We start from the raw sequence: 13,276 nt of genomic DNA on the forward strand, positions 1-13,276 counted from the left end.
CTGTCACTATAGCAAATTTGGTGCCTCTAACTCAATCCCTCTAGCGCCACCACCTGTCCAAAGTTTCACTCATATTTATGCTTATAACTTTTGACCCCTAAGGGCTAGAAACAAAATTCTTTTTTCATCGGATTCCTTGGCTCAAGCCGATTCGATTTCACCCTATGATGTCATTTTCCGGTATGCAAATTTTCCCGCCATTTTGAATTTTCTGAAAAACCTACTTTTTCGAACTCCTCCTAGGCCGTTGCTCCGATTTTCACGAAAATTGAAACAGATCATCTTCAGAGCATGTTGACAAAAAGTTATGGAATTCAAGTTGATTCGTCCAATCGTTTTCAATAAACGCACAAACAAATTTTACGTGGAGGTTGCAAAAACACACTAAAGGCTATATCTCCGCAACGCTTTATCGTATTCAAACCAACCTTGGTACATGTCATCACAAGCATGACTTGAAGCAACATGCAGCGTTTCGGCGCAGCGCCACCTACCTGTCCGGAGATACGAAAAATGCCTATTTTGGCTTATAACTTCTGAACCGTTTATCCAAAAATCATAAAATTGGTCTCATTAGATTCAGGGCGTCATGCCGAGTCGACTGATATCCAATTTTACCATGTCGGCCATTTTGGATGTCGGCCATTTTGAATTATGTGCAAAAATGCTGTATTTTATGAACGCATGAACAGATTGTTATGAAACTTGGTATGGGTCATCACCACGATGCCCTGAAGTAGCCTGAGAAGTTTCGAAACAGCGCCACCTAGTGGAGAATTTTTTTTTTCAAACGCTTATAACTTTGGGTGTGGTTGACATATTTTGATGGGAGTGTGTTTTTTGGTCTCCTGAATCCTTGCCGACTCCAACGATACCAGACTTGCCAGGTTTCGGCATATGGTTTGCGCAGAGTTGTAATTTAGTGCTTAAAAAACATTTGCTGATATCTTCGAAACCGCTAGTCCGATCGAGACGAAACCAGCCTCAGAAGTTCGGAAACATAGGTCGATAGCTATACGCTAATGCCCAAATCTCAAAATATTGATAGTAAGGGGTAGTAAAATCCAATCAAAGTCAGGTGTCAGTCCTTTTTTACGTGTTTTTTCATATAAATGTCTATAACTCCAAAACAAAATGAGATATTTTCACCAAACTTGACACACATATGTATGGGCTCACTATGAGGACACATAAAAAAATTGGTGGGATTGTGCCTCTTGGTGGCGCTATAATAAAACAAAACATGAAATTCCCATTGACTTCAATGCAGTATTATGGTTTAAAATGCTAATGCTATAATTTACGAATGCATTAGCGTATCGTTACAAAACTCGGTATGTGTCTTCCGCTCCATGTCCTGAAGATACTCAAAAAGTTTCGGGGTAGCGCCACCTTGTGGTCAAAAGTTGTAATAAAATGTACAAAAATGCTAATAACTTTTGATTAAATTAGCCTATTGTAATGAGACTGGTCATAATACATTCATTGGCTCATGCCGAGAAGATAGATACCAATTTTGCCATATTTTGCAAACATATCTGTGCTCCATCTTGTTATTTGTTAAAAATCTACTTTTTCAAACTCATCCTAGACCGTTTGTCCGATTTTCACCAAAATTGATCCGTATCGTCTTCAGACCATGCTGACAAATACTTATGGATTTCGGATTGATAGACAAAACAGTTTTCATATACCACTGCAACAGAGTTGAGCCATGATGCAAAAATTACTCTTGAGGCTGTATCTCTGCAATGCTTTGACATATTGACACCAAACTTTGCATGTGTCATTGTCATCTCAATCTGACTAAACCACATCAGTTTCGTAACAGTGACACCTATTGGTCGAAAGTGATAAACCATTAAACCATTATTATTGACTGTATTTAAAATTTGACTGCTATTTTGCCTAAAATCAACTTAATAGGTCCTTAATGGCTCATTGTTGCAGTTGGCTTGAGACTTCCAGCCATGCTGGCATGTCTTGTCTTCTTCTTTGCGCTTGGCCCCGATAATGGCTGCTTGTTATTATTCTGCTTCTTCCGCCATAGGAGTCTCTGGCAGCCCATAGAACCGTATGGTAAAAAGTTGTGAAATTTGGCACACTCATAGAGGCCAGTCTGAGCTGTCACTATAGCAAATTTGGTGCCTCTAACTCAATCCCTCTAGCGCCACCACCTGTCCAAAGTTTCACTCATATTTATGCTTATAACTTTTGACCCCTAAGGGCTAGAAACAAAATTCTTTTTTCATCGGATTCCTTGGCTCAAGCCGATTCGATTTCACCCTATGATGTCATTTTCCGGTATGCAAATTTTCCCGCCATTTTGAATTTTCTGAAAAACCTACTTTTTCGAACTCCTCCTAGGCCGTTGCTCCGATTTTCACGAAAATTGAAACAGATCATCTTCAGAGCATGTTGACAAAAAGTTATGGAATTCAAGTTGATTCGTCCAATCGTTTTCAATAAACGCACAAACAAATTTTACGTGGAGGTTGCAAAAACACACTAAAGGCTATATCTCCGCAACGCTTTATCGTATTCAAACCAACCTTGGTACATGTCATCACAAGCATGACTTGAAGCAACATGCAGCGTTTCGGCGCAGCGCCACCTACCTGTCCGGAGATACGAAAAATGCCTATTTTGGCTTATAACTTCTGAACCGTTTATCCAAAAATCATAAAATTCGTCTCATTAGATTCAGGGCGTCATGCCGAGTCGACTGATATCCAATTTTACCATGTCGGCCATTTTGGATGTCGGCCATTTTGAATTATGTGCAAAAATGCTGTATTTTATGAACGCATGAACAGATTGTTATGAAACTTGGTATGGGTCATCACCACGATGCCCTGAAGTAGCCTGAGAAGTTTCGAAACAGCGCCACCTAGTGGAGAATTTTTTTTTTCAAACGCTTATAACTTTGGGTGTGGTTGACATATTTTGATGGGAGTGTGTTTTTTGGTCTCCTGAATCCTTGCCGACTCCAACGATACCAGACTTGCCAGGTTTCGGCATATGGTTTGCGCAGAGTTGTAATTTAGTGCTTAAAAAACATTTGCTGATATCTTCGAAACCGCTAGTCCGATCGAGACGAAACCAGCCTCAGAAGTTCGGAAACATAGGTCGATAGCTATACGCTAATGCCCAAATCTCAAAATATTGATAGTAAGGGGTAGTAAAATCCAATCAAAGTCAGGTGTCAGTCCTTTTTTACGTGTTTTTTCATATAAATGTCTATAACTCCAAAACAAAATGAGATATTTTCACCAAACTTGACACACATATGTATGGGCTCACTATGAGGACACATAAAAAAATTGGTGGGATTGTGCCTCTTGGTGGCGCTATAATAAAACAAAACATGAAATTCCCATTGACTTCAATGCAGTATTATGGTTTAAAATGCTAATGCTATAATTTAAGAATGCATTAGCGTATCGTTACAAAACTCGGTATGTGTCTTCCGCTCCATGTCCCGAAGATACTCAAAAAGTTTCGGGGTAGCGCCACCTTGTGGTCAAAAGTTGTAATAAAATGTACAGAAATGCGAATAACTTTTGATTAAATTAACCCATTGTAATGAAACTGGTCATAATACAGTCAATGGCTCATGCCGAGAACATGGATACCAATTGTGCCATATTTTGCAAACCTATCTGTCCTCCGTCTTGTTATTTGTTAAAAACCTACTTTTTCAAACTCATCCTAGACCGTTTGTCCGATTTTCACCAAAATTGAACCGTATCGTCTTCAGACCATGCTGACAAATAGTTATGGATTTCATGTTGATAGACAAAACAGTTTTCATATACCACTGCAACAGAGTTGAGCCATGATGCAAAAATGACTCTTGAGGCTGTATCTCTGCAATGCTTTGACATATTGACACCAAACTTTGCATGTGTCATTGTCATCTCAATCTGACTAAACCACATCAGTTTCGTAACAGTGACACCTATTGGTCGAAAGTGATAAACCATTAAACCATTATTATTGACTGTATTTAAAATTTGACTGCTATTTTGCCTAAAATCAACTTAATAGGTCCTTAATGGCTCATTGTTGCAGTTGGCTTGAGACTTCCAGCCATGCTGGCATGTCTTGTCTTCTTCTTTGCGCTTGGCCCCGATAATGGCTGCTTGCAGCTATATTTATTATTCTGCTTCTTCTTCTTCTTCTTCCGCCATAGGAGTCTCTGGCAGCCCATAGAACCGTATGGTAAAAAGTTGTGAAATTTGGCACACTCATAGAGGCCAGTCTGAGCTGTCACTATAGCAAATTTGGTGCCTCTAACTCAATCCCTCTAGCGCCACCACCTGTCCAAAGTTTCACTCATATTTATGCTTATAACTTTTGACCCCTAAGGGCTAGAAACAAAATTCTTTTTTCATCGGATTCCTTGGCTCAAGCCGATTCGATTTCACCCTATGATGTCATTTTCTGGTATGCAAATTTTCCCGCCATTTTGAATTTTCTGAAAAACCTACTTTTTCGAACTCCTCCTAGGCCGTTGCTCCGATTTTCACGAAAATTGAAACAGATCATCTTCAGAGCATGTTGACAAAAAGTTATGGAATTCAAGTTGATTCGTCCAATCGTTTTCAATAAACGCACAAACAAATTTTACGTGGAGGTTGCAAAAACACACTAAAGGCTATATCTCCGCAACGCTTTATCGTATTCAAACCAACCTTGGTACATGTCATCACAAGCATGACTTGAAGCAACATGCAGCGTTTCGGCGCAGCGCCACCTACCTGTCCGGAGATACGAAAAATGCCTATTTTGGCTTATAACTTCTGAACCGTTTATCCAAAAATCATAAAATTGGTCTCATTAGATTCAGGGCGTCATGCCGAGTCGACTGATATCCAATTTTACCATGTCGGCCATTTTGGATGTCGGCCATTTTGAATTATGTGCAAAAATGCTGTATTTTATGAACGCATGAACAGATTGTTATGAAACTTGGTATGGGTCATCACCACGATGCCCTGAAGTAGCCTGAGAAGTTTCGAAACAGCGCCACCTAGTGGAGAATTTTTTTTTTCAAACGCTTATAACTTTGGGTGTGGTTGACATATTTTGATGGGAGTGTGTTTTTTGGTCTCCTGAATCCTTGCCGACTCCAACGATACCAGACTTGCCAGGTTTCGGCATATGGTTTGCGCAGAGTTGTAATTTAGTGCTTAAAAAACATTTGCTGATATCTTCGAAACCGCTAGTCCGATCGAGACGAAACCAGCCTCAGAAGTTCGGAAACATAGGTCGATAGCTATACGCTAATGCCCAAATCTCAAAATATTGATAGTAAGGGGTAGTAAAATCCAATCAAAGTCAGGTGTCAGTCATTTTTTACGTGTTTTTTCATATAAATGTCTATAACTCCAAAACAAAATGAGATATTTTCACCAAACTTGACACACATATGTATGGGCTCACTATGAGGACACATAAAAAAATTGGTGGGATTGTGCCTCTTGGTGGCGCTATAATAAAACAAAACATGAAATTCCCATTGACTTCAATGCAGTATTATGGTTTAAAATGCTAATGCTATAATTTACGAATGCATTAGCGTATCGTTACAAAACTCGGTATGTGTCTTCCGCTCCATGTCCCGAAGATACTCAAAAAGTTTCGGGGTAGCGCCACCTTGTGGTCAAAAGTTGTAATAAAATGTACAAAAATGCTAATAACTTTTGATTAAATTAGCCTATTGTAATGAGACTGGTCATAATACATTCATTGGCTCATGCCGAGAAGATAGATACCAATTTTGCCATATTTTGCAAACATATCTGTGCTCCATCTTGTTATTTGTTAAAAATCTACTTTTTCAAACTCATCCTAGACCGTTTGTCCGATTTTCACCAAAATTGATCCGTATCGTCTTCAGACCATGCTAACAAATACTTATGGATTTCGGATTGATAGACAAAACAGTTTTCATATACCACTGCAACAGAGTTGAGCCATGATGCAAAAATTACTCTTGAGGCTGTATCTCTGCAATGCTTTGACATATTGACACCAAACTTTGCATGTGTCATTGTCATCTCAATCTGACTAAACCACATCAGTTTCGTAACAGTGACACCTATTGGTCGAAAGTGATAAACCATTAAACCATTATTATTGACTGTATTTAAAATTTGACTGCTATTTTGCCTAAAATCAACTTAATAGGTCCTTAATGGCTCATTGTTGCAGTTGGCTTGAGACTTCCAGCCATGCTGGCATGTCTTGTCTTCTTCTTTGCGCTTGGCCCCGATAATGGCTGCTTGCAGCTATATTTATTATTATTATTCTTCTTCCGCTCTTGAGTCTATGGCAGCCCATAGAACCGTATGGTAAAAAGTTGTGAAATTTGGCACACAGATAGAAGACAGTCCCATCTGTCACTATAGCAAATTTTGAGTCTCCAATTCAATCCCTCTAGCGCCACCGCCTGTCCAAAGTTGCACTTATGTTTATGCTAATAACTTTTGAACCATAAGGGCTAGAAACAAAATTCTTTTTTCCCTTGATTCCGTGGCTCAAGCCGATTCGATTGCACCCTATGACGTCATTTTCCGTCATGAAAATTTTCCCGTCATTTTGAATTTTCCAAAAAAGCTACTTTTTCGAACTCCTCCTAGGCCGTTGCTCTGATTTTCACGAAAATTGAACCAGATCATCTTCAGACCATGCCAACAAAAAGTTATTAAAGGCAAGTTGATTAGTCGAATCGTTTTTGATAAATGCGCAAACAAATTTTACGTAGCAGTTGCAAAAATACTCTTAAGGCTGTATCTCTGCAATGCTTTATCGTATTCAACCCAAACTTGGTACATGTCATCACGAGCATGACTTGAAGTGATCTACAGCGTTTCGGTGCAGTGCCACCTACTGGTCCGGAGATACAAAAAATGGCTATTTTGGCTTATAACTTCTGATGGGTTTTTCCAAAAATCATAAAAGCGGTCTTGTTAGATTCAGGACATCATGCCGAGTCGATATATATCCAACTATCCCGTATCACCCATTTTGGGCGTCGGCCATTTTGAATTTTGTCTAAAAATGCTGTATTTTACGAATGCATTAGCATATCGTTACGCAACTTGTTATGTGTCTTCTGCACCATGCCCTGAAGGTGCTCAAAAAGTTTCGGGGCAGTGCCACCTTGTGGTCAAAATGTATAACAAAATTTACACAAAGGTTAATAACTTTTGAATAAATTAACCTATTATGATGAAACTGGTCCTAATACATTCCTTGGCTACTGCTGAGAACATAGATATCAATTTTGCCATATTTGGTAAAACGTCCTCTCCTCCATCTTGTTATTAGTTAAAAACCTACTTTTTCAAACTCCTCCTAGGCCGTTTGTCCGATTTTCACCAAAATTGACTCGTATCATCTTCAGCCCATCCCGACACAAAGTTATTGATTTCACATCAATAGATTAAATCGTTTTTGTTTAACACAGCGACGAAGCTGAGGCATGATGCCAAAATGACTCTTAAGGGTGTATCTCTGCAATGTTTTGACATATTGACAGCAAACTGTGCATGTGTCATTGTTATCTCACCCTGACCACACCACATTCATTTGGTCACAGCGCCACCTATAGGTAAAAAGTGATACATTATTAATTTTTAACTTTATGTATAATTGTATATCTTTTTTTGCCTCAGCTTATGTTAATAGGTCTTTGATGGTTCATTTTTGCAGCTGGTCACTCCTAGCCATGCTGGCATGTCCCATTTTCTTCTTTGCGCTGAGGCATGATGCCAAAATGACTCTTAAGGTTGTATCTCTGCAATGTTTTGACATATTGACACCAAACTGTGCATTTTTGCAGCTGGTCACTTCCAGCCATGCTGGCATGTCTCATTTTCTTCTTTGCGCTTGGCCCCGGAATTGCTGCTTGCAGCTATATTATTATATGTTGTAACTCCAACAGTTCACTGAACTGAGACTGAGAACTGAGAGTTTTGCTGAGTGAACGAGCAGCTGATACTGAGCATGCGCGTGTAACTGAACGTGCAGTGGTTCTCGGATCACCAGTACAGAATCGAAAACCATTTCTTTTGGACACATTCGATTCTGAGAACCAATGAGCTGAGATACTGAGCATGCGTGATAGCGTCGTCTTGAACCGAACTATTTCTCTCGGATAGCTGATGCTGATAATATGAACATGGGTGAATCGAGGATTTGTGTACATTTATTTTATGTCAATGTAAATTTATTTAATCTGTGTAAAACTTCAGTGTTTGCACGACCGCATCAAAGATGATGATGATGACATGACAATTATTATTATACTAAGTTTGGATTACAAATACTTTATATGAAGGTGTTTGAATGTATTTTTATCCGCCGGGATGATATAAATGACGTCATTACGTAAGGACGTTAAAAAAAAACGGTAATCCACAAAAAATATGCAAATGTCAAATAAAAATAACCATTTAATACAAGGCCTAAAAGTGAAACACTAATACTGTGTTTACTACATACTAATACTGTGTTTGACCCCGTTTCGCCTTCAGAACTGCCTTAAACGGTTAGTTCACCCTAATGTCGTTCCAGACCCGTAAGACCTCCGTTCATCTTCAGACAGAGTTTAAGATATTTTAGATTTTAGATTTTAGTCCCAAAGCATATGCAGTCTATGCACACTATACTGTCCATGTCCAGAAAGGGAATAAAAACATCATCAAAGTAGTCCATATGTGACATCAGTTGGTTAAGTAGAATCTCTTGAAGCATCGAAAATACATTTTGGTCCAAAAATAACAAAAACTACTACTTTATTCAGCATTGTCTTCTCTTCCTTGTTCCTCCAAAAAGATTCAAACGGTTAATGAATCAGTGAATCGATCAATGATTCTGGTCGCCAATGTCACGTGATTTCAGCAGTTTGATGCGAGATCCAAACTGCTGAAATCACGTCACATTGGCGACCCGAATAGCTGCTGCCACATTTTTTATTTAATTTTTGTTTGCCTGTGTGGATACCATGCAAATTAAACTTACATATTGGCCTGGAAGTATGCAGATGTCTTTTATTGGGTGCTGTTGCCATGGTGAATCATAATTTTGGAGCTCCATTGATCCTGGCTTTTCATTTACATTTATGCATTTAGCAGTTGCTTTATCCAAAGCCACTTACAACTCAGGAGTACAGGAAGCGATCCGTCAAGAAGAGGCAAAGAAATGCAAAAAGTGCCCCAAATACCAAGATTTGTACACTACTCAGAGTAGCAAAAAAACATAAAAGGGCAGAAGAAAGGAGAAATAGAGGAGGAAGAGTTTTTTTAAGTTTCTTTTTTAAGATTAAGTGCTCATGGAAGAGAGTTTTTACCTGTCTTTTGACTGAAGCGACTGATTCTGTCGTGCGTATGGAGGATGGAAGATCGTTCCACCAACCAGGAACAATGAAAGAAAAAGTTCTGGAGAGGGATTTCATGCCTCTCTGTGATGGTACCACAAGCCTTCGCACATTAGCTGAGTGAAGGCTTCTGGTGGGTGTGTAGACTCGTAGGAGTGAGTCGAAGTATGTGGGTGCTGAGCTTGTGGAAGATGCATAAGCAAGACTCAGGGCTTTGAATTTGATCCGGGCAGCGAGTGGTAGCCAATGCAGAGAGATGAATAGAAGTGTGACATGAGCCCTTTTGGGCTCATTGGATACAAGATGTGCTGCAGCGTTCTGGATCATTTGCAGCGGTTTGATTGCACAAGATGGAAGCGCATTGCAATAGTCAAGTCTAGAAACTACCAGGGCTTGGACAAGAAGCTGTGTTGCATGCTTTGTAAGGAATGGTCTGATTTTCCTGATGTTGTGCAACGCAAACCTGCATGACCGAGCTGTCTTTGAGATTTGGTCTTTGAAGGACAGCTGGTCATCAAAGATTACTCCAAGATTTCTGACCGACCCTGAAGGGGTAATCAAAGATAGACCTAGCTGGATGGTAAAATAGTGTTGTATGGTGGGATTAGCAGGGAAAACGATCCCACCTAAGCTACTGTCGATCATCTGGTTGAAATGAGAGGTAGAGCTGTTTCATCAGCATAGTAATGATATGAGAGGCCATGTGCCTGAATGATGGGTCCCACTGATGTAGTGTAGATGGAGAAGAGGAGAGGTCCAAGCACTGAGGAACCCCTGTGGTCAGTTGATGTGTTTTGGATACCTCTCCTCTCCAGACAACCTTAAAAGACCTACCTGTGAGATAGGACTCAAACCAGTGGAGCGGAGTCCCTGTGATGCCCAGTGATGAGAAGGTGCAGCCAATATGGCCTAAAATATGCAGCCAAGAACGATTCACACAGCATTTGACTCGCACGGCTGAGCCTCTCCCAGAGCGTTGTTCAAGCACCCATCTGTGGACTCGTTCCTACAGCACTGGCCATCTTGCTTTCAGTCCGCGATTAGCTTCCTTCATCACAGTTAAACCTCTGCTTTTCGCCAGTCCCTCACAAGTTTCTCACTTACTTCAAACTTTCTTTCTTCTGCTCGGTTATGCACAGCACGAAGGTGCGCGCATGCCCACGCGACTCCCACTCTGCTTCTTCCCTAATGCGACTTATATTCAAGTGCGACTTATATATGTTTTTTTCCTCTTCATGACGCATTTTTTGACTGATGCCACTTATACTCCGGAGCGACTTATAGTCCGGAAAATTTGGTATATTTGTTCAAATCCTAAACGGAGAGCTTGTTTGTGTATGCATTCACCTTCACAATTTCTCTCAGAAATGATGATCGTGTTGGGTAAGTGCTCTGTGTATCATTCAATTCTTTTTTTTACAACACCAGCAAAGATCGTTTATTTCAGCGCGCGTGCAGACAAGTTTACCAGTTTTTATAACAAAACCCGCCAACTACTAGCCCTAAACAATAGCTTCTCGGGGGGTTCTCCGGGAAAAAATGGCATTTTGGGGGTAAAATGTGTGTTATTTTGGCAAGGTTGTCTGCTAAAATTCGCACTCATGGGTCTATATATCAATCAATCAACTTTATTTATATAGCGCTTTTACAATCACAATTGTTTCAAAGAAGCTTCACAGTGTTAAACAGTTATTAATTGATACAGTTAACAAAATAATTTTATTTGTATATTTAGTTGAATAAGTTGGATCATAATTTTAGTGTCCCCAACTGAGCAAGCCAAGCCAAAGGCAACAGTGGCGAGGAACCAAAACTCCATCAGGGCATGATGGAGAAAAATAAACCTTAGGAGAAACCAGACTTAGTCGGGGTGCCAGTTCTCCTCTGGCTTATTATCAAACAGTGTATGATTATTATTCTGGCAACCTTACAGGTCAGAAATCATATTAGGTTCAAAATTTCAGGATATCACGCAAGAGACGGGTTCATTTAGGATGGCGCATTGATTACGCAAGAGTATGAATACTTGAAAGATCATACTCTAAGATCATATCTTAGAGTATAAGATCATATCACATAATTGTCGCTTCAACAAGCGGACATGGAAAACAACTCGCGGAAAAAAAACGCGGACTTGGCAACACAGTGCAGTTAAGTTCTGTTGACATTTGACAACTAACGTTATGCGTCGCTCCGTTGCTCTGATTGGTTGTTGGTCTGTCCAATTGATGTCTTTCCTGGTTCGGTTGAAACGCCCCATAATCACAGCCCAATGGAGCAGTTTCAGACTCATATTCTGACTAGAATTGAGAATGACCACGTCTACTCAAGAGTTAATTGAACTAAATAAATTCCGCTGCTCTAAAACCCAAAACTCAGTTTCCTATCTCAGGGTAAGTCGAACCTCCTAATTAAAACAGGCCCCTGTATTTGTTCCTGGAAGAAACGATCCCCCTGTAGAAGGAGGAGCTGAACTGCAGCTATACATTTTCTAAGGTCCGGTCTTCTGTCAGCGATGGTTGAGGCAAGGATGAATAGAGGCTGGATCTAAACGCAGCAGTTCATTTAAATATACAATTAAATAAAAAATTCAAGAAATCAAAATACAAACACGCAGCAGAAGAATAACCATTAACCAACAACAAGATCGGACAAAGAACTCTTGAAACTCAAGGCCATTTATACATATAATAATCAAAAAGAGGACAACAAGAATCAGGTGTGGCAGATTAATCAAACAATAAATAACCATAGAAACTAATGCAAATGTGAAAACCAAGAAAGCAGAACATGGAAAAATAAAGGCACAAAATCCAACTAAAGCTATGTTCAGACTATGAGGTCAAATCCGATTTTTGTGCATTTATTAAAATCTGATCAGATTTAGCAAGTGTGAACGACAAAAAATTACATGAAATATGATTTTTACAAATCCATTTTGAGCTACATTCATATGCATTTTTGTAATTGTTACTTAAATGTTTCAGTGGTGAGAAGCGTCTGTTAAACTGACCTTATAAATGCTTTTAAAATTAAGTAAAGGACTTTCGCAGAAAAACTCAACACACACACACACACACACACACACAGTTCATATTGTAGTTGGCTCATCCTACCCTCTGCTGGAGGCTGACAGGACTGCAGCTTTGTTGACTTTCTAAACTGATACACTTCACAAAACCCTGGAATTGAAATAAAGTCAGATACATGATGTTGAGTAAATGATGATTTCTCCATCTTTCGTTTTTTTCAGAGGACAGAAAGCTGTTTGTGGGGATGCTGGGAAAGCAGCAGTCTGATGAGGACGTGAGGAAGATGTTTGAGCCGTTCGGTGGCATCGATGAGTGCACAGTGCTGAGAGGACCTGATGGCACCAGCAAAGGTCTGTTAACAAACACGTGCACACGCATGTATGTGTTTGTTAACATGTTAACTCAAACGGATGTTTATGTTGTTCACAGGTTGTGCGTTTGTGAAGTTCCAGAGTCACTCGGAGGCCCAGTCTGCCATTAACAGTCTTCACGGGAGCCGGACTCTGCCTGTGAGTGTGGGCTTCCCAATTCTTATTTGTGCATCCTCGTTTCCTTTCCTATAGCTTCGAGGGTCGGGAAGGATGCGAGGAATTAAAAGACGCGAGGACGGAGGAATTGAATCAAGTGAAAGGATCCTCGCTCCCTTTAGCGTCACTTCAAAGCGTTGTCAATTAATGATGACTGCACTGCTGGATTTAGTCGGATTCTTGATTCAGCTTGTTATCTCTGTCTGTCTGTCTGTCGACAGGGCGCCTCCTCCAGTCTGGTGGTGAAGTTTGCAGACACAGAGAAGGAGCGAGGGGTTCGGCGCATGCAGCAGGTGGCCTCGCAGCTCAGCGTCTTCAGTCCAGTGACG

General features: G+C 40.1%; 1 protein-coding gene across 1 annotated transcript in view; it reads left to right on the forward strand.

The window, feature by feature from the left end:
• The window catches only part of celf3b (cugbp, Elav-like family member 3b), a 251,135-nt gene that overhangs the window by 227,132 nt on the left and 10,727 nt on the right, over positions 1 to 13,276 (forward strand). The window contains exons 5-7 of the mRNA XM_067449878.1: positions 12,642 to 12,770; positions 12,850 to 12,929; positions 13,169 to 13,270. Of these exons, the coding sequence (XP_067305979.1) occupies positions 12,642 to 12,770; positions 12,850 to 12,929; positions 13,169 to 13,270 (311 nt within the window). The remainder of the gene's footprint in view (positions 1 to 12,641; positions 12,771 to 12,849; positions 12,930 to 13,168; positions 13,271 to 13,276) is intronic.

This window comes from Pseudorasbora parva, chromosome 7 (assembly GCF_024679245.1).
Source record: "Pseudorasbora parva isolate DD20220531a chromosome 7, ASM2467924v1, whole genome shotgun sequence".
NCBI classification, from domain to species: Eukaryota; Metazoa; Chordata; class Actinopteri; order Cypriniformes; family Gobionidae; genus Pseudorasbora; species Pseudorasbora parva.